Raw genomic sequence first — 20,661 nt, 5'->3', positions numbered from 1 at the left:
CTACAAATAAGTGGAACCTCCTTGTGAGTGAATTCATTTCATTTTAAATCTCTCATTAACTTAGAACTTATTTTGATTTAGATTAACATTCCCATGTGTCTTAAGGTTTCCCACTACAAGAAGATTCTGACCAACATTAAACAAGTCCCACAGTTCAAAAAAACATCCAATAATAAAAGTGAACAGACAAATGTGTAGAAAGATGAGCTGCTGATTATGAATCTCTAAATCTGTTTCTTTAAAAGAAATAGTTTAACTAACTAGTTGGTAGAGTGGGTTGGCCAATGTCTGAAGGGTCGGCAGTTCAATCACCGCCCTGCCCTACTTGTGTCATGGTCGTTTTGTCCTTGGGCAAGAGACTTCCGCTACCTTGCCTTGCGTGAATGTGTATGACTGCTTTATGTTGGAGGAGGTGGTCGGAGGGGCCGTAGGCGCTGATTAGCAGCCACGCTTTCCTCAGTCTGCCCCAGTACAGCTGTGACTACTATCGTGGTTTACCAGCACCATGTATGTCTGTGTGAATAAATGGAACCTGGACTCTGCAAAGAGAGTCAGTGATTTGTAGACAGCAGGTCTGTGGAATGACATGGGAAAGCATGCTAGTCACTCAGGAGCAGTGACGCAGGCTCCCCTTTGAAATGGGGTATAAAATAAGTTGTTTTTGTGTGTGTGTGTGTGTGTGTGTGTGTGTGTGTGTGTGTGTAGGGGGGGAGGGGGCTCCTAATGTGAGGGCCAGGTGGGCAGTGCCCAGACTCCTCTGAGAAAATGAGGCCTACATGTGACAACTTTACAAGCCGAGAGCCGGACACACTTCAGAAACAGCTGTCAACCGCATGAACAGTGTTTCCTCTGTGGCATTTTTAAGCGAATAACATGGGGGCTCCTCACTCCTACCTGACTCTTTCTCAAGTACAGTATCTCATTTTCACACTTTCCCCTTGTCTCCTTAAGAGTCTCTTTCTTAGTTTACCTTACTTTATTACTCCACTTTCTTACAGCACACATTCCCACTACCCCTCCCACTCCACCTCACCTCCCTTCCAAGGCCACTTCTGTTTATCTCTCTATCTAGAGAATGATGGTGGGTGGCACATCTGACATGGTTTCCTTTGACCTTGACCTCCAGGGTGGCTGGGCCAGCTGCCACATCTGGCCCTGACTTGAGGGTTCTCTCAGGGTGGCTGGGAAATGGGACTTGCTGGCCTTGTGGGCCTGGGGGCCCTCATGCTGCCCCGTGTCCCAGGGCTGGAGGAGGGCTGGGGGAGGACACCCACTAACAGCAACATGAAAGCCCTTCCTAAGAACGCAGACCTTGTCAAAGCACCATCCTTCCATCTCATGAACAGGTCAAAATAACACAGAGTTCCTCTCATTTCTGTGTGTGCAGTATGTGTGTGTCAGCCTGTGCTTAAAGGGAAGGCATGGGGAAAGGGGCTCTGGGTGATCTAGGTTTACATAACACACTTTTCATTAGCAAGTAACAGTTTTTATAAGAGTGACTTATGACTAGAAACAGTCATAAGTCAGTCAAAATATATTCAACCTGTCTTCAAAATATATTAAGAAACATTTTATGGAATACAGTACAACAACCATTTCATAATGCTGATCTATATGAAATAATATATGCATATTCTACTACATTATAATGTTATCATCCCTGTCCACAAGAGTTAGGGAACAAACAACACAAAACACTACAGAGTAAATGGAACAGGACTCCAAACAGTGAGTTGAGCTGCACTTAACTCATGCACCTATAGTCTTGTGATTCCAAACAACCTTGCATGAAAGCAATGTGACTTTGGTCATGGCATATCACAAAATTATAAATCAATTGGCAAATAAATCAGTCACTGGAACCATTAAGCCAAATGTGACATCTGACCAAAAAATATATAGACCTTGAAGAAAAAACATTAACTGTATATAAACAGCTTGAACAGGCATCTGAGTAAGAGAAACAAAAAGAAACACAGCATGAAGAGAGAGTTTTAATGGAAACCATTAGAATGGAGAAAAAGCAATTTAAGCACATAACTGAGTTTGGCATTATAAGTGTGAGCGCTTGGCATCAGGAAACAGCCAAAACCCTAAAAACTGTGCACCGTGTGCACATTCAGCCCTTACTCCCCACACACAGATACACACCGAAATATAGGATTAAAGGAAGCTGTGGCATGCTGCTACTTATTCTGTGATTTACCATAAGCATGGCATTGTAGTGGCTTGACGAAAACAGAAAAAAATAAAAGTTAGAAAGCAACTCTTAATGCCATGACCAAAAGAATCCTTCTTTATGCGAATGCCTGCTCCTATGCTTCGGCCCCTTTAACAGCCCTGGCACAGCCATGGCAATGGGAAATAGAGTCAAGAAAGCTGCCCTCAGACATTTAAAAAACTTGAGAGCTGTTGCTGGCATGTGCTTTTGGCATCCAGTTATGTGAATATTTGTATTTGATGAAGAACATGTTAAGACTTATATTATTTACCACTGATAAACATCATACTATCAAACTCTATCAATCTATTGGCTATCCATTTGATTTGTCCGGATTATATAAATAAAAGGTAAATGTAAATCTGGTAACAGCTAAAAAAACAGAGACGAAAAGTATTTGCGTTCTAATGTTGAAAGGACTTTGTCTATACGAATGACCAACAGAGACAGAGAGGTTAAGTGGTCAGCTATGCTTTTCATGGACCATCAGCTCAGACACAAACATCAATCGTGACAAATAACAAGTCATATATTCAGCAAACTTGTGCCAGGCTGAGAGTGGTAAACAGGGGTGAGAGAAATGGAAAGGATCTCAGCACTTAGCCAAGAACTCACCACCAATGCAGACAGAAAAACAGGCATATTTAGAAAAAAAATGTTTTAGAAAGGCTGTTTAACTATATAATCGTTGCGTACTACATTCGGCTTCCAGGAAAGGAATTCCTTCCAGGGGGGGGGGGGGGGGGGGGGGGTACAAAAAAGGGTCTTGCACAGGCAACCCTCAGAAAGGCATACTCCATACCCTTGCCTCCTCTCCTCCCTGCCTCTCCAAATTCAGCCAACAGCTTGCAACTATTAAGGGGAGATCCTGTGGTGACCTTACGTGCAGCCAGTCCTTGCACCTTCAAAGCTCCTGGGGTGGAATAATACACAGCAAATCATCCGGAACTCCTTAATACACAAATGTCTACCAAAATAAAAGGCGAAAGCAGCATTTGCAGGAAAAGGGAGTAAAAGTAAACGAGCAGTTAAGTGCCATTGCCTTTTTACAGTACTGCTCCTTTTTTGCACAGTTATTCAGCCCTAATCTGGATTAAACTCTTAGTTGACAAGAAAAACGAGGCAAGGAGAGGCAGGAAGAACCTGAAAAACTTTATAATTGATAATAACCTAGTTCCTATAATAGTATTAAGGCTTGTTTGGAAACAGTAGACATTGCTCAAATGTTATGACATTCCAGAAATTATGATTGTTCATATTGGACCGTTGAATCATTTCAGATTTGAGAGGCATGACGTTTGATGTTGTGAAACATAATAATAAACAGTCACGCAACTGCTGTAAAGAATTCACTGAGGGGTGAGCAGATGTTTTCAACAGTGTGTTGTATCTCCTCCATCAGTGATCTGAAGATATAGTTGTATAAACAGTGACACAGATTAGGATTTTGTTCAACCGTTGACTATATGATGAGGGAGAATGAAAGTTGTAAAAAATTCATTTTGCTCTGTTCTTTTGCCTTCACATCATTACCAAAGATGAGAAGGAAACAGGACAGTAGATGTAAAAGGTTTTGGCAGAGCAACAAATGAGAGGTGTGTCTGTGTGCATGGATCGTATCATATCCTATCATATCATTATTCATACGTGCCATGTCACAACACACTGGGGACACCAACGCTGAGCAAGATTCCCACTGAGTCACCAGACCTCTTGTGCATAAGAAGTCTAGTGTGTATGTGGCTGGTGTGTCTGTTCATGGGTTGGATTTGTAAATGTGTGTGTGAGAGAGAGAGAGAGAGAGAGAGAGAGAGAGTGAGAGTGAGAGAGAGAGAGAGAGAGAGAGAGAGAGAGAGAGAGGGAGAGAGAGATATGGAGAAATCGAGTATGAATGAGTATCTGACAGTGAATGAGTAGCAGAAAGACTGAATGAGAATGAGTGAATGAGAGTGACAGGGGCAAAGGAGCGAGATGGTACTGTATATGGGTGGTTTATCCTATTTAAGTACTGTTACTTGACATACTGTATACACTCAGTTTACATTAGATAGACCAAGCTAAATGTATTGTAGTATAATTCAAATTAAATAAATAAATCCTAGAATCATGAGGTTTATAATGTTCAGTTTTGTCTAAACTGCTATAGAGAGGTAGTGATTCAACTGTATGGTCATTTTTGATGATGTTTATTATTATTTTTATTTTCTCCACCCCATTTACATGAGTAAAGTTTGCTAAATAACAGAAACAACTCTCTGTTTAATGCAGTTGGTTACAAATGAAAAAGGGTCCCTAACTTTATTTCTCAAAAGACTAAATAATTTCCAAAAACAACTCAGCTTTAGTCATTAGCAAACATTATTTACAGAAGAGACTTATTTTTACATGGTGCACAATAAAGTGAATTGTAAAACATCTCAGGGGATTACACCCCACCAAGACGTAATATATTAAGTGGGGTAGTGATGATATTAGTTTAAGAATACCCCTCCACCCCACCCCCCACCCCCACCAGACACTGGTGGTGGTGGTGAAAGGCGGAAGATGGGATGTAGAGTAGTACTGGGCACTTAATGTGATGGAGACTGGAGGTAAATAAGGTCGATGAAGGTTGCATTGGTTTGTACTGAAAAGACTGCAGCCGAGAGGAAGAGTAGATTTCAAGTTTGGCAGCAACAATGTCATAGCCTTAGGGAGACCCTGGCAAAATCTGGTTGGTTTAACACGCGTGAATAATCAGCTGATGTAGTAGAAGCCAGAGAGATTTGTGAATGAATGAATAAGAGCGTAAAGAGAGTCCTCCCTATTGAACTTTTCCCTAAGCTTCATTTGTCTGTGTATACAATAAATGCTAGCACCAGCAATAAATAAAGATAGTTCATTGTTGACACGAAATGACCTCCACTGTGACACAGACAACAGAATCTGTAACAGCACGGTCTCTGTTCAGGAATAATCAAAAACTTGGGACAAAGTCCCCACTTGTGATCAGGAGAGAGGAACATTGATTTCTTGCTAAAGGGGAAAACATTGCCCTTGTCAAGTGTTATTCAGCAGCTCAAGAGAGACTGTCATAATGAGTTACAGGGTCTCTTTGTCATAAATTGTGTCATTTTGTATTGTTTTTAGAGGTTTTTAATCTGTCCTTGGTCGCCTGGCATGCATGTGTTCAGTTAAGGGGAAAATCAGAATCTGGTGCAAAATACCCTGTTTCTCATTTAACTGAGTTGATCAAATTATTGTGAGAGGATAAGCTTTGTCCAACAGCAATAAATGACTAAACAAGCACCAAAATGATAGAAAAATTAAAATGACAAAAACTGACATTCAGGTTAATTTGAAAGTTTAATTAATGTAAGTTTATATTAGCCAAGACATTAAGCAACATGTGTGCAAGCAAGCGGCATCAATTATGCATTGGGCTCACAAACTAACAAGCAAAAGGGATTATATCAAACATCTGGCTTTCCTCTGTTCCCATATCAGTTTAACATATCAGCTTAATTCCTTAGTGTTTCCTTTTTGTTTCTCACCCACACTTACTTATCTTGCCCCTCATTCCTGGCAGTTGATAAATCAAATTATGATTGGTTATTTCGGAGCAATTTTTCCTATCTTTCCAAATAGTTTCCAGGGGATCTACTAATGGAAAGCACTAGCCAGACTGTTTTCTTCAAATAATGCCAGAGCAAAATGCCTTCAAGTAGAATTTGGACAAGCAGCCATGGAGTTCTTGAGCCCAGAAGTATGATACTTACTGTATCATACTGCAACAGCCCACTGAATGTTTCAATAGTTGGAATAGAACTGCTCTTCACCCAATCCGTCTTTGCTAGTGTGACAGATGTTAGGACCAAGTAGATAATTTGATCTTCCATTTGCCTGTAGTTATTGTTTCAGGGAACTGCTAACACCTGTTTTGCAGACACTACTATCGACCATCGGCATGTAGCATCCTTGGCTTGAAAATACAGCAGCAGTAAACCTGGGCCAGATTCCTCTGCAAGGATTAAAGTCCCACTGAAATCACATTTAGTCATGCCTTAATCCAGGAAAAAAAAATGTCAACATGTTTTTGTTTTTCAACTGTTTTCTATTATTAAAGGAAAAAACAGTAAGAAAGAAGCACTCCTTTCCTTCCCTTTCAGCAACTGGTGTGATGTGCCTGTGTTTGATTGACAGCAGCTGGCAGGATGAGCTCCAGCAAAGTACAGAGAGAGAAAGCTTTCACTGTAGCCTACAAGCCATGGGCAGACAGTTTTATGTAAGCAGTAGAATTGAAGAGTATAGACAACACCAGCATCTAAACAGACTGATCAATTTATTAGGTATCTTGCCTGCAAACTGACATTAACATATAGATTCAGATCCAACAAACATTCACCATTTTCCCTGGTGAATGTTTATTTGGTCACTCATTCAAAAAATAAGGTGCAGGTGAAGACATGATTTACAGAACAATTATGTATGAAAAAGACAAACAAAAACATGGAATTTCATTTCAGTTGGACTTAAAGGCTAATGTTAGACTAAGGAGAATAAATCCATTGGAATTTGACTTCATCTTTGGACTAGTCTCAACCCCTTTTTGGTAAGTGGACCACAATGTGTAAAACATCCAGGGATTTAATTTTTTAAACCATTTCTTACTTGACAACCCAACATAAGATGTTCAGTTAAACTGACCATGCCCTCCTTTGATGTACAAAATGAAAAATCTTAGCTCTAACTAGACCAATGGTCCGCTCTCCTCTCCCCCAGTTCAACTACTTGTTGCTGCGGTTATTCAAAGGAGGCTCCATTGGGGTTTGTCAGTAAAAGTAAGTTACACAAGTTCTGGTTGAGCCCCCGCACTAGACTGGGGTCAGAAGATGTAGAGAAGAGATTGTGTCAATCAACAGCAGCAAAATCACTTCAGGAGTGAGGTCACTTCCCAGTGGGTTGCTCATCACCTTTCCTATTGCTGTTGAACACTGGATACAATTGTAATTTGTGATAATACAAAATACAAAATACTCAGTGATCTTACTCCTGTACAAATCCGCCTTGACCATAATTCACTTGCCTGTAACCCCAGGAAGAAGAACCTTTGTCACACAAATTTGATTTAATCTATTTAAAGCAGAAAATATTTAATTCTAGCTGTAATTGTATGCTTGGAAACTTTTGTGCAATAAACACAAGAGGAAGGAAAGAAGGACAATCGCACCAAAAAATAGTGCATGGAATTTAAATGTATTTTTCCGTGTTCATGCATCAGTGCATGTACACTACATGCATGTTCTACTAACTGATATTGACCCTTCAGTAAAACATTTAAACGTGATGCAACAGTGCTGTTTAAAAATCTTGTTCCTTTAGCGAAAGCCATGTTTTGGTCTTTATATTGCCAGTGTCTATACAGACAAACGTTTAAATAAGGAACAAATAATAAACATCAAAGAAGTTGTCTCTGGAAAAGAATGTTGTTGGCCAGGACAGAAACATTATTAAAAACAGATTATTTCTGTCCTCCTAAAAAAAAGTTGTGTGAAGGTTGACCTGAAGCAATCATGGGAACTTTGATTGCACTGTGGAAGATGGTGAAATGTTCCTTGTATGTCCTTTTTTCCCCAGAGAGGAAATGAAAAGGCTCTTGATTCAGACACACTGACACAGCCAGTGAGACACATAGGCTGCAATATAAGTCCAGCCAGACATACAGATGGATATGCCAGGAGTACAACTAAAGTCCCTTGCCAGATTTACAGAAACAGGCCAGGCCAAAGAAGCAGATGCTGCTGCACAGAAGCTATAATACACTTGCAATCAGTTCCTTTGCCAGTAGCCGGCTGGATAGAGTCAGAGAACTGCAGACACTCCCTGAATTAAGAGAGTTATTACCACAAGGATAACCAAACTTTTTGTCATGCTCAGCTTAATGCTAAAAAACAACACAGCAGATTGAGAGTTGAAAGATTGGATTTTTTAATTTATTATAAGAGGAAAAAATCAATTATATTCTAAGTTCTTATATGTGTGATTTTTACTCTCTGCAATAACCAAATGAGATTAAAATTACTACGCACATTTTGGGTAGTGAGTTACTTCCCAGGAGCATGTGCACATGATATACGTTTTACACATTAGGGAACTGGATATCACAGAAAAAGAAAGACTATTGATGATGTTTGAAAACTCCCACTGTCTTGGATGTGGTATCAGTAATCTGTCTACCAGTAATTTAAGGTTGGAAACAAAGCAGAGGAAGGAAGAATCTGTTTAGAGGTGTTCCAAAGGTGAAATACTGTACAGCCATCTTCAACAGTCTATTAAGTTGTGGTTTCCATTATTACCTTGTGTAGGTATAAATGTATAAATCTTGATAATGGATAACTGGATGTATGGCAGTTAAAAATGTCCAAGTGGGTAAGGTACATGGAAAGGGAAAAATGATCTCATGTGGGAGGTGGTATTTATTCCTAAACTTTGTTTGAGTTGGGGAATGAACACTGACTGTGACCAAATCCAACATTATCTCTTAGATACAAGCATGCCACTAACCTTCTTTGTCTTGACAGTTGATTGGCAGCAGTCTCCTCCGTCATAGTTACAGAAGGCTCTATTGTTGACCGAATCACAGTAGTTGTCTCCCATGAATGGCTGCACCAGAGAGATCGGAGAGAGAGTGTAATTAGTGAAAAACACAGAATGACCAAACCTGGTTGAAAACTGGTGGATAATGCTTAGAAGGTGAAGTACCAAAGATGCATTTTATTCTAGTGATACTTTCTTCTTGGCCTTTTAGAGGTCTCCGGATAAATTTGCTGATGAATCTCATACATTAAATTTCCTTCATCTTTCATTGTGACTTTTTAAGCCCTTTGTGGGCCAGATCCTTAAATCAAACTAAGGATACAATAAACTATTCACTTCACAAAACACTCCAGTAAGTTGATTTATTGCGTTGGCCCCACCCTCTCCACTTGGGTTACCAATCAGGTTATCCAATTGGCCTAAACTGAGTAGATGATATAATTCTTCCATGATGTGAAGTAGAATTCTTTCACATGTTGTACTCACATGTGAATGCTACATTTTTAGAGGAAAGACATGTGTACGATGTCATACATTCGTAATTACATCACATTAAAGCAAGCTAATGAGTGTCAATGAGCAACATCAATGAGTCTGTTACCAGGAGTAGCATGTAGCAACAGCATTTTTAAATGGTTCACAAATGCCTAAGTGGCTTCTGCTAACCACCCTTGCACTCTGCAGGAGATTGTCCTCAGCAACTTGTATCAGAGAAAAAAATAACTGTGGACAGTTACAGTACTTGGTTTGTTAAAACACAATTGTACTTTTAACTTCAACCCTACATAAGTTAGCCTGCTGATCTCAGCCCTAGCTGGAAGTATGGAATCAGTAAGAAATTAGGTTTTCATCTCTGCACCTAAATCCAGGTTAGTCTGCATGTTTTTTTTAAAGATTATTTTTTTTTGGCAGTTCAAGAAGGATCAAGAAAGGTGGAAGGATTAAACTAGTAAAGTCTTGTATGATAGAGGAGACTATTTATCCACAAAAACAAAGACAAAAACAAAAACTTACCTCACACCCTTTGATGCAGTGAAGCAATTCTGGGTGTGGATACCATTTTAGACCCATTGTACAGACTATATTCTGAAAGATAAGACAAAAGTTGAGGTGAGATGTCAAAATATCCTGGTGATTTCAGTGGTTTGAGTTATTTCCCTTAGGTTCAGCATTAAAACAGCTTTGCCAAGATTGTGTTCTTTCTACCTACAATTCACCCCCCCCCCCCCACACACACACACACACACACACACACACACACACACACACACACACACACACACACACACACACACACACACACACACACACACACACACACACACTCACTCACTCACTCACTCACTCACACACAGAGAAACACAGGGGTTATCAAAAAAGGCTTATGTGGCACACATGGAGGCTTTCATTGGGGATCCTCATATACAAGGTGGAATAAATAAGTTGATATTTACAAGATATAACTTGATTAAAAAAAATGTTTTTCATAACTAAGTCATAGTCCCCGGGGGGAGGGGAGCTGAGAGCAAGAGAGAGAAAGAGAGAGAGAGAGAGAGAAAGATAGAAAGAGAGAGAGGGAGAGAGAGAAAGAGAGAAAGAGAGAAAGAGAGAGAGAGAGAAAGAGAGAGAAAGAGAGAGAGAGAGAGAGAGAGAGAGAGAGAGAGAGAGAGAGAGAGAGAGAGAGAGAGAGAGAGAGAGCTAAAGCCCCATGTCCTCAAATATATTTGCAGAATGTGTGGAATTCCATCCTGTTCTCCCACTGTGCTCTTCATTGAAATGCAACAGAAAACTGCATCCATGTATGAGATACTGTAGGTACTTAAAAATGCATATGCTCACATGACTCTGGACAGGCATGTGTGTCTATGCTGCGTGGCTCTGTCTTTTTATTGTGTGTGTGTGTGTGTGTGTGTGTGTGTGTGTGTGTGTGTGTGTGTGTGTGTGTGTGTGGGAGGGGGGGGCTACGTAAGGGGCAGTTGGGGCAGCGGGTGAAGAAGGGTTTTGTTTGCAACACAAGTGTGACCCCAGATTTTGGTGGTAGTACACATGATCAAAAGTGTCATCCACAGCAAAAGACTGTCTGACCTTAGATGCTCAATTTCTCAGACCCCCTGTGTCCCAATATCTCCCAAAGTTGACGTGCTTTTCTTTTGTTGCTGCAAACTAAGGTATTTTTCATTTCAGTGCTGTCAGCAAATCAATGCAAAAAAGAAAGATGGAGCGGTTGAAGGTAGAGAGAAAGAAAAACATAGCATCTGAGGACAACTAAGAGCTGTGGGAGTAGCTGCTCTACTACTGCGATGTAGTACTGCATCGCAGAATGCAGGAACCTCTGTGGTTTGAATGTGTGTTCAGCGCGAGGGCTATGATGGTTAGTCCCTATATGGTGGAAGATAAAGCACAGTATTTTGTCTTACATGTGAAACTTTTTGCAACTACAGTACTTTTATTCTCTTTTTCCCATGCTCTGCTATGATGATGTCATCCAGAAACTCCTTCTCTCCCCCTCTCTCATTTTCTCTCTCTCACTTTTTTTTCCCTCTCTCAGCAAGGCCGTAAATCATGATAATCCATGATCGTGGCCTGGCCTCACCCCTCACTACGTATAGGATCCTCACCCTCTGAAGCCTCCCCGGGGCGCTGATACCACATAAAAATAGATCCCCATCTCAGCGCCACCACAGACGAGGTCATGTCATGTAGAAAATGACTAATTCCACAGCAAGCCCGACAGGGTAATTTTGCTGATAAAGGGGGAGGAGGGTGCTGGGGGCGCAGAATTGTTAGAGATAGAGGGGCAGGAAAAAGAAGGAGAGGAGGTGGAGGTACAGTAGGGAAGCGGGGGTAAGTTCTAAGTGGGTCACACTAAGAACCAAAACACAACTAGTTTAAAGGCAATAAATCAACATCACTAATTAAGGTGGGCAATATCCCCCTTCAACTTGGCAAAGTAGAACTAGAAAGTGCATTTGAGGACACTAATCCTCTTTTAGACACTATATGAAAAATCCCAACATAAAGGGGAGTTTGGAGGTATATTATGTCTACTCCAACTTACTACACTCTACACTCTACTACTACTACTACTACTAGTACTACTACTACTAGTACTACTACTACTACTGCTACTACTACTGCTACTACTACGTCTACTACAACAACAACAACAACAACAACAACTGTAAGCCATTGTCATGATTGATTTATTTTTCCACAACAGCAATCTCCTCCTGTTCTTGTTTCTTATTACCATTTAATTACACAGACAGCTCTGTGCATTCCTTGTATCTTATATCTCAGCTGTATGCATCTGGCTATTTATTGCATTTCCTGTTACATCTATGTTTCTGATGCCAGAAATAAATGGGCAGTATTCCTGAGACTTTGACAAGTGTAATTGCAAATAGAACATTTATGTAGTCAGTGCATGCTGATCATTAGCATTTTTGTAATAATTTATATAACTATTGGATAAGGTGTACAGTATTTTATATGCTTGTGCATCTGTGTGTGTGTGTGTGTTTGTGGGTGTGTGTGCGCACGTGTGTGTGTGTGTGTGTGTGTGTGTGTGTGTGTGTGTGTGTGTGTGTGTGTGTGTGTGTGTGTGTGTGTGTGTGTGTGTGTGTGTGTGTGTGTGTACTCTCACATTAGTCTATTTGGGACTTATCCGTTGACAGGTAGTTGCACAGGACAAGACATGTCACATGCTTAAGTGCACACTACCAGCAAAAACTCTTGCTCCTCCAACCTCCCAACCCTGGTGTCTGAAACCCTCACCCCACCAACCTCACTTCTCTGACTCCCATTATGCTATCCACTGCCCCAAAAAGCATAGCCTCATGGCTCAAATTACCACTGAGCACAAATCGTATCAGTTACAGAAATCCATGAAAAACAGATCATTTCATGTCCACGTGGCCCAAGTCACCCCTCTCTCCTGACATCCACCACAAAAAGCTGCTGACTCAGTGTGACTATGATACAAAAACAAAAGGAGTTGTAGGAAAAAATACAAAGAGAAATACAATGTGTTCCTTTACTCGGCCGTGTCTTCTCTTTTCTCCTTCTCTGGTTACAAAACGTGATGCTACTTAGTCCCTTAAGTCTCTTACGCTACAGCTAAAAGGACATTAAGCTGACAAAAACACTTAAAACAAATTGCACATCATTGACAGAAACACACACACACACGCACGCACACACACGCACACACACACACACACACACACACACACACACACACACACACACACACACACACACACACACACACACACACACACACACACACACACACACACACACACACACACACACACACACACACACACACACACACACACACACACACACACACACACACACACACACACACACACACACACCCATATACACACCATGGCCCTTATTCTCCTCTTGACCCCACCCACAAGCTTCATTAAATCCACAAATGACACCATGGGGGGTTGGGTGGCACTTAGTGGCACTCCCACAGGGACAAGGTGTACAGTTCAACAGTTTAATAACCTTTTGCAAAATAATCTCTAACCCCTGTATTTTGTTATCTGCAAGTTTAAGAAAACAGTACTTATTAAGTATAGTCTGTAGCTGTGAGCTATATCTAAATCAAATGAGGTCATTAACCAGTGAGCGTCAGAGGTTAATTTTAGAAAAATAGTGATTACTGTACTATACTACAGGGGTTTGTTTGGGAAATTGTTCCTGATCCAAAGTCAGTTTTGAAAAGGACAGAGAGTGTCCTATGCTGTACAGATTGCACAGCCCCCTGTAGCAAATTGTAATTTGTGATATTGAGCTGTATAAATATAAATTGACTTGACTTGACCTACTGATGACAAGCCATTTGATGAGGTTCCAAACTTGTTGTAGTAGCTGAGTTTTTTTTTTTTTTTTTTCCACTACCGGTTATTTCTGGTTAAGACAAATACAAGTGAAATTGTCAGTTTAGGGAAAACTCTTAATTACCAAAGACCCTCTGTAGTGCTTTATTTCTCCAACAGGGTAGTTGAAATGTCACATTGAGGAAATGGATGCAAGAGGGTGGCAATGTGTTTTCACACTTCCAGTTAAAAATAGACTCAACATGTTTGAAGGGTTACCATGCTGCCATCTTGCATTATGGTTGGAGACCCAGGATATAGACACAATATGTGAAATTCCTTACAGGCGAGTTGTGGATCACAGAACTTTGTGAAGTGCGTCTGTCAGAGCTGTGAGGTGGACACAAACACACGTACAAACTTACTTTGACTTTGTGCGGGTTCCTCCAGTGCTCTTTAAGTACACTTTCTACTGTCATGTTCCTAGGGAGGATCACCACATCATTGTTACTCTCTCTGCACGTCAGCTCACACTCCTCACCTGTGTGTGTGTGAGAGAAAGAGAGAAACAGAACAACAAAACCAGTAAACGTATGCACAAACAACACCTAGATCGAAGGGATTTAAAATGACATGTTCACCCCCTTCTCTTTTTAAATGATTATGATATTGTGTGAAATTCAAAGTTACATTACAGTGGTTTAGACATTTTGTAAACTCTTATTAATATCATTAAACAGTACAATAAGAAAATAAATGAGTCATGTGTAGAATGCAGAATAATAGCAGATTTAAGAAAAGTTTTTATATGAACGATGAAAGATGACATCAGTTAGAAAAATTAATAGTTATTATACAACAGTAAATTTGTTCATACAGACCTATGCCGTGTCCTCGCTTGCATGAGTACTGTAGGCTATAATGGAGGTTTTGAGGTAAAGAACACTGGCCTTTGCTGTGTGGGCATAGGTGGAACGACCCTGTCCAGTTTCCATCCTTCCTACAGCGGATCACATTGGACCCTGCGCCCTGAAAGTAACAAATATATTGACAGGCAAACAATTATACACACACATTGACACACACACACACACAAACACTAGCGAGCCAAGGACATTGGGATGGTATCCTGTTGCAAAGGGGGAAATACAATCCAATTTTCATCAGGCATTGAACCCACAACACCTTAGAGGCAGAACAGATTAAAAGGTGTATACATTTCAAAAGTCTGTGGCAGCAGGTCTATTCTGGTAATCAATAGCAATCTTATTAGCATGGCGTCAAATTGAGTAGGGCTAAGGGAGACAGGGAGAGAAACGGGCAAGGAGAGACAAGAGTTCAGACAGTGAGGGCAGTGCCAGAAGTTTCAGATAAAAGACAACAAGGATAATGAGTGTATTTAGGGGAAAAAATGCTTGTTTTACTTATTAATTCTGCATCTTATTATAATCTATCATGGGTATATTATACGTATATCGTATTAGATAAAAGTAGGTTTACAATAACAGGCTTTAATTAAGCAAATAATATTCAAACAAACATAACTACTGTAATTAATGGGCATGGGTGCTTAACGTGTGTATGTGTGTGTGTGTGTGTGTGTGTGTGTGTGTGTGTGTGTGTGTGTGTGTGTGTGTGTGTGTGTGTGTGTGTGTCTGTGTGTGTGTGTGTCTGTGTGTACTCTCACGTTAGTCTATTTGGGATTTATCCGTTGACAGGTAGTTGCACAGGACAAGACATGTCACATGCTTAAGTACACACTACCAGTAAAAACTCTTGCACCTCCAACCTCCCAACCCTGGTGTCTGAAACCCTCACCCCACCAACCTCACTTCTCTGACTTCCATTATGCAACGTAAACAAATGCTTGTATTGGAGTATACAATATTTTTGGGGATTTTGTCGATCACTACTTCTATGCCACGTTGACCACTAAAAGTGATCAACATTGATGATGCAAAGACGGGAGAAAAAGAGAGAAAGTCTACTTTTAATACACGGGACAAAAAGAAGACAAACATATAGGTAAAGCAAGAATAGAAAGAGAGGAAAGAGATGGACAGACCTGCTTGCATGGAGCGTGCAGCAGCCTCACCGTATGGGCAGAGCCTCCTGTGGCGGCGATAGCAGTATTACCAGCAGGATCAGAGCAGTTGAGTCTGCAGATGCTGTCAAAGCGGAAGCCATCAGTACAGTGATAGGAGCCGTGGAAGATTGGAGGCGGGGGATCACAAGTCACTGGCTCACATGCCCCTTCTAGCCAGCTGCCATCCTCCGTGCACTGGCGCTTAAATGCACGCCTAAAGGGAAAGGAGAAATGTGGACTTTGTGTAATTTTAGTGAGGTTTAATAAAAATATTCTTTAAATTGAACTGATTCCAAGATTTACTCGTAATTGGAAACATTTTCTGATGAAGAACCAAAAATATCAACGACTGTTTCTGTTTCTTTCTTTACCTCTTAGGTTTGTTGGTGACATGGTAGCCTGGCTTGCACTTGTACTTGCAGAGCGTGCCCACTTTGAGGCCTGTCTCATTGCAGCGCTTGGTCTGCAGCACAGCATTGGGTACAGGAGGAGGGGCTGGGCAGCGAAGCTCACAAAGAGCCTCCGGGAAGGACCAGAGACCATCTTCTAAGCAGGTAAGAGTGTTGTTTGTACCTGTAGGGAAAGAGGGAGAAAGGGGTAGACGATGAAAGAATATTCTGTTTTGTTTAGTGAATTTGAATCGAAAGAGGATAAATAAAAAAGAAACTTATAGGAACAGAATATGGACAATTTAGTGACTTAAATGAAAACAAATCATTTTAAAATCCTGTAATCCTCACTTTCAGTTATTCTGATCTGTATGTTATGAGGGTTTGTGGTGCAAAAGTTATGATATGTTTCATGGAAATATTATTTAAAAAGTTTAAAAAGAATACATGTGCATCAAAGAAGGCAAAATCATACAATCATGAATTATTAATTAATAAGTATCTGTTAACCTTTACTTCCATCTAATCTCATGGACCCTAAAGAGATAACAGCCTAAAATATGTATCTCGGCATGCAAGTGTGCACGCTCCCCTATGGATCTCACCTACGAGCTGGGCAGGTTCTCGACACTGAAAGGTGCTCTTCTTGCCGTAGGTGGTGCCTTCAGGGAAGTTGAAATGGGCAGGATGAACATGGTATTTGTCTGGCAGGCCACAGTCCACAGGCTCGCATGACACCTGTTTGTTCCACTTCCCATTCGCACAGGTTATAGTGACTGAAGAATCCGACTGGAAAATAAAACAAGATATCCAGAGAGTGTCAGATAGAAACAGATATATGGTTTACAGGCCTCTTCTGAAATAGGCTATTTGCATAGGTGTGCTTTGACATAAACATTAATTTGCGCATTGGTGAGCTAGATTGATGTCCCACACAAATCCTATAAATGCTTACCTCACAAAAAAATGACTACAGCAATTTAGCACTTGCGCCAACAGGTCTCCAATCAGTGTGTAACCTAACAAAGCTTGATGAGGCTTAATTTACTGTATGTCAGGGAGCCTCACATGTTACCCAGCAGCTCAAGTATCTGCTGATAGCATTTGTAAGGTCACATCCTGCCACTCAGACAACCGATATCCAACAACTGCACAATCAGCCCTAACACAAAACAGATTGACTTTGGTGGAAGTGTGACAACACACAGATAAAATCCTCCAAAACTGGAGTACCAACCACTGTGGATGTATCATCTTTCTGACTTTCTGTCAGAAAGAAAGAAAGTGGTTGTATCCACTGAAAGGTTGACATTTTTGATATATGACTTTTACTCCAAACAGCAATTATAGTAAGGTAATGCCATACAAGCAACCTATGTTGCTGTTGTGTTTTGCAGTTTTTCTTAAGTTGGCTAATATAATTAACTGTGATGCATTGGTTGGTGATTGTCAGTCGCTGACTAGGCAGTCGCCTGTCAACAACAATAAAAAAACTTTCCAGTGCTTATTCCTGAGCAAACTTCCCAAAATTGAGGCAGACTGGCACACATTTTCAAACGTACAAAGTGCATCCTGTGCGACTGGGTCCTTAAATGTTGTTGGAATGTGGGAGGAAACTGGAGAACCCAGAGGAAATCCACACATGGGGAGAACATGAAAAATCTGAGAGAAACGGACTCAGGCCAGGAGTCAAACCCAACAGTGGTTACACCACTCTACTATGTAAAACAAAGACTAGCTCAGGTCACAGCACGATATAGGACCTTGTATAATATTAACATCCATTCCATTCCCATTATGAACCTATCACTGGGAATAACTCCTGATTAGGAACAGTAGCCTTTCAGGTTGCTGCTGAAGGAGCTTTGACCTAGAGAGGTCTAACTGAGGCTTGCAAAGGACACTTCTTGCATTGTTACTCAAATATGGAATTGACTTAAAATGCCCATCCCTAACCTGTACACATATCAGCAGATGACCATTCCTGATCTAGAGTGATGTTGTCAATAGAATGTAGTATTAAGGACCCAGCATTTGGCAACAGAAATGTCAGCCATTACATTTCAAAATGGAAATATATTATTCCTGACTATTTTTTCACCAGAAACATTTCCTGAACTTAGGCCTATCACCTATTAGAAATAGCTCTGATTACTGTAAATTATTTGGCATGTCCTATGATATCTGCAGAGATGAGACCAAAATGGGGAGCCACTGCATCATCCAAACCTCAACTGTGTTCCTCCTCTTTGCTATAATAGCACCGTGTAGTGCATCAAGAATGCTCAAATTGATTGGGGTGCCAAAAAATCTCACAACAAAGCTGTGAGAGCTCAATCATTTTGACGTTTCTCTCTCAGAACAAAAAAGGGGTTAACCTGAGTTTTTCTTAAAACCATGAATTACACTCTACCCCTGTTTTGGTTGACCTAAATTATCCCGATCCTTCTAAAGAGTGGCCAAACTTTAAGGCCACACAAGCTGGACTCAGTTAGGTTGCTTCATAACCTTCTCTTTCTTCCCATGCATTTCCATCTTTCATCTTGATCCGATTATATGATACTGCATAACAGTATCAAGTTCCCTCAAAATAAATAAGCTCCTTTCATATTTGGATATCCAGCAAAGTAACATATGCATCGCATGTGAGGGCCTGCTGAAAAATAACTGGGTGTAGAGTTGAATGAGTCAGTCTTGATGGGAGGTTGTGAACAAAGTCTGCATGGAACAAATGTGGAAGGATCTATTTAGTGTCAGTACGCTGGCTGTAAATATGTGTGCAGACGGAATGTTAAGAAAGTTTGTGAAATTCCCATGTTATTGCCCATCCTAAAGTATGTGTTAAACTGTGGTCACTAACACATACAGTAACACATTTACATTGTGCATTTAATCAAGCATGTACTGTATCTCCAAGTGTGTAAGTGTATAAACTGTTGTATGCCTGTGTATACATGTGTGGGGATTTTCCTTCCTGTAAAACATTTACAGCTCACTTTTTCTCTTCCAGAAGTGATTTAACAACCTTCAAGCCAGACAGACTGACAGCCTCTTTCTTAATCTTAGGGATTGCCTTAACTTGGATGGAAACAAAAACATAAGCATGTAGAAAAAGTATAGTAACACACAGTTAAACATTGATAGTTATTACAGTATTGCTTCGTAGTGGGATTAAGTATAATTTATTGTTGTCTAATCCTCATGGAAAAGTCCTTGTAAAACAGTTTCAGAGTCAGAGAAAAATAATTAACTTGGAAGCACAGAGGCTTTTTTTGCCAGGAGTATACACACTTTCTGGTAGAACAACTCAACAGTTGCATAAATAATTGTGGACAAGAATGTGTTCAGAGCATTAAAGTGCAGCTGGGTGTTACTGAGAATCTAACAGTACTCAGTACTATAGAAGCAGACATGTTTTTACATAAGAGCATAACATTCTAGGAGGGTAAGTTTAAAAAAAAATGATAACCGCGTGAGCCTAGACAGAGTGGATTTCAAAAAAACTTTTGTCACAAACCCCTGTGTGCAAGCATTTGTTTTGAGTGAAAGAACTGATGAAGTAATGCAAATTGTGGACAAAACTGAAGGTTACACACACTTTCTATTAGCAGACATGGAGTGCAAGAATGGACAGATAGCTTGGATCAATCTCCACTGCAGAAGAGCACACTGATATTTGTATTCACATTCTCATCCGATCAGGAGGATCCCTGCTAGTTCACCTGGTACAAGCCATACAACTGTCAAATCCTAACTCAGCATCCACAAAGTCAGTAACTTAAGGTGCAACAGGGTGACTATGTTAAAGGGCTCCACCTGTGCTTTAAAAACAAGGATGACAATATTCCGCCTATAATGTCATTCACATAGCTTTCATTTAAAGGCTTACAAGGGTTAAGCCCAGTGCAGATATCCCCTGCTGTGGCACTATCAGTGCACAATAGGGATAGAACAGCAGAAAATCAAGATGCTCTTCCATGACCCCTCTGCACAAAGGGAGGAAAGGTTAAAAAAAAGGATCAACCTTCAAGTCATAGTGAAACAGAGTTTAGGCCGTATTTCCTCATGAAACAGAATATGTTGGTAGTGTTTTGTTGGTGTTTGACTACCAGAGTGATTTAAAACTTTAAAAATATGTCAAAATAATAAAATGTACACATATTTAGTATGTAACAAGAGATGAGGTGTCTTTAAAGCCTTTTAAAGTTGAGGAAGTATTTTCTTGAAGTTTAAATAACCATGGCTAAATAAGCAACAATCATATTTAAAGTTACACCATAACATCCATATGTATTATTTATTTGTTCACTACTTTAGTTCCTGGCTCGGTGGCAAAGTATATGAGCCTGGGATCAGGTCTTAAAGTTGATTTAAGATATAATGTATTAAAACCCATGGTGATAGTGCAGCACTCAGGCCATTGTTTTGATGAATGTCAATGGCAAGAGTATTCCTAATACAGTACCTTACATGTATCTCCTTTTGCGTAGGAGAAAATTGGAGCACCCACAGAAAAGCCATGCATGAGAACATCATGTCATCTGCATT

At 40.3% G+C, this 20,661-nt stretch overlaps 1 protein-coding gene across 1 annotated transcript in view; it reads right to left on the bottom strand.

Annotated features, from left to right (window-relative positions):
• The window catches only part of pappaa (pregnancy-associated plasma protein A, pappalysin 1a), a gene marked incomplete at its 5' end in the record, with an annotated part of 88,848 nt that overhangs the window by 2,311 nt on the left and 65,876 nt on the right, over nucleotides 1-20,661 (bottom strand). Inside the window, 7 exons of the mRNA XM_083929296.1 lie at nucleotides 8,765-8,863; nucleotides 9,812-9,883; nucleotides 14,064-14,179; nucleotides 14,520-14,667; nucleotides 15,704-15,938; nucleotides 16,096-16,297; nucleotides 16,719-16,902. Coding sequence (XP_083785422.1) covers nucleotides 8,765-8,863; nucleotides 9,812-9,883; nucleotides 14,064-14,179; nucleotides 14,520-14,667; nucleotides 15,704-15,938; nucleotides 16,096-16,297; nucleotides 16,719-16,902 — 1,056 coding nt within the window. The remainder of the gene's footprint in view (nucleotides 1-8,764; nucleotides 8,864-9,811; nucleotides 9,884-14,063; nucleotides 14,180-14,519; nucleotides 14,668-15,703; nucleotides 15,939-16,095; nucleotides 16,298-16,718; nucleotides 16,903-20,661) is intronic.

The sequence above is a fragment of the Echiichthys vipera genome (assembly GCF_963691815.1).
Source record: "Echiichthys vipera genome assembly, chromosome: 16".
Taxonomy (NCBI): domain Eukaryota; kingdom Metazoa; phylum Chordata; class Actinopteri; order Perciformes; family Trachinidae; genus Echiichthys; species Echiichthys vipera.
The sequence above is the reverse complement of the archived record's forward strand: the minus strand, read 5'-3'. Positions and strand labels throughout refer to the sequence as shown.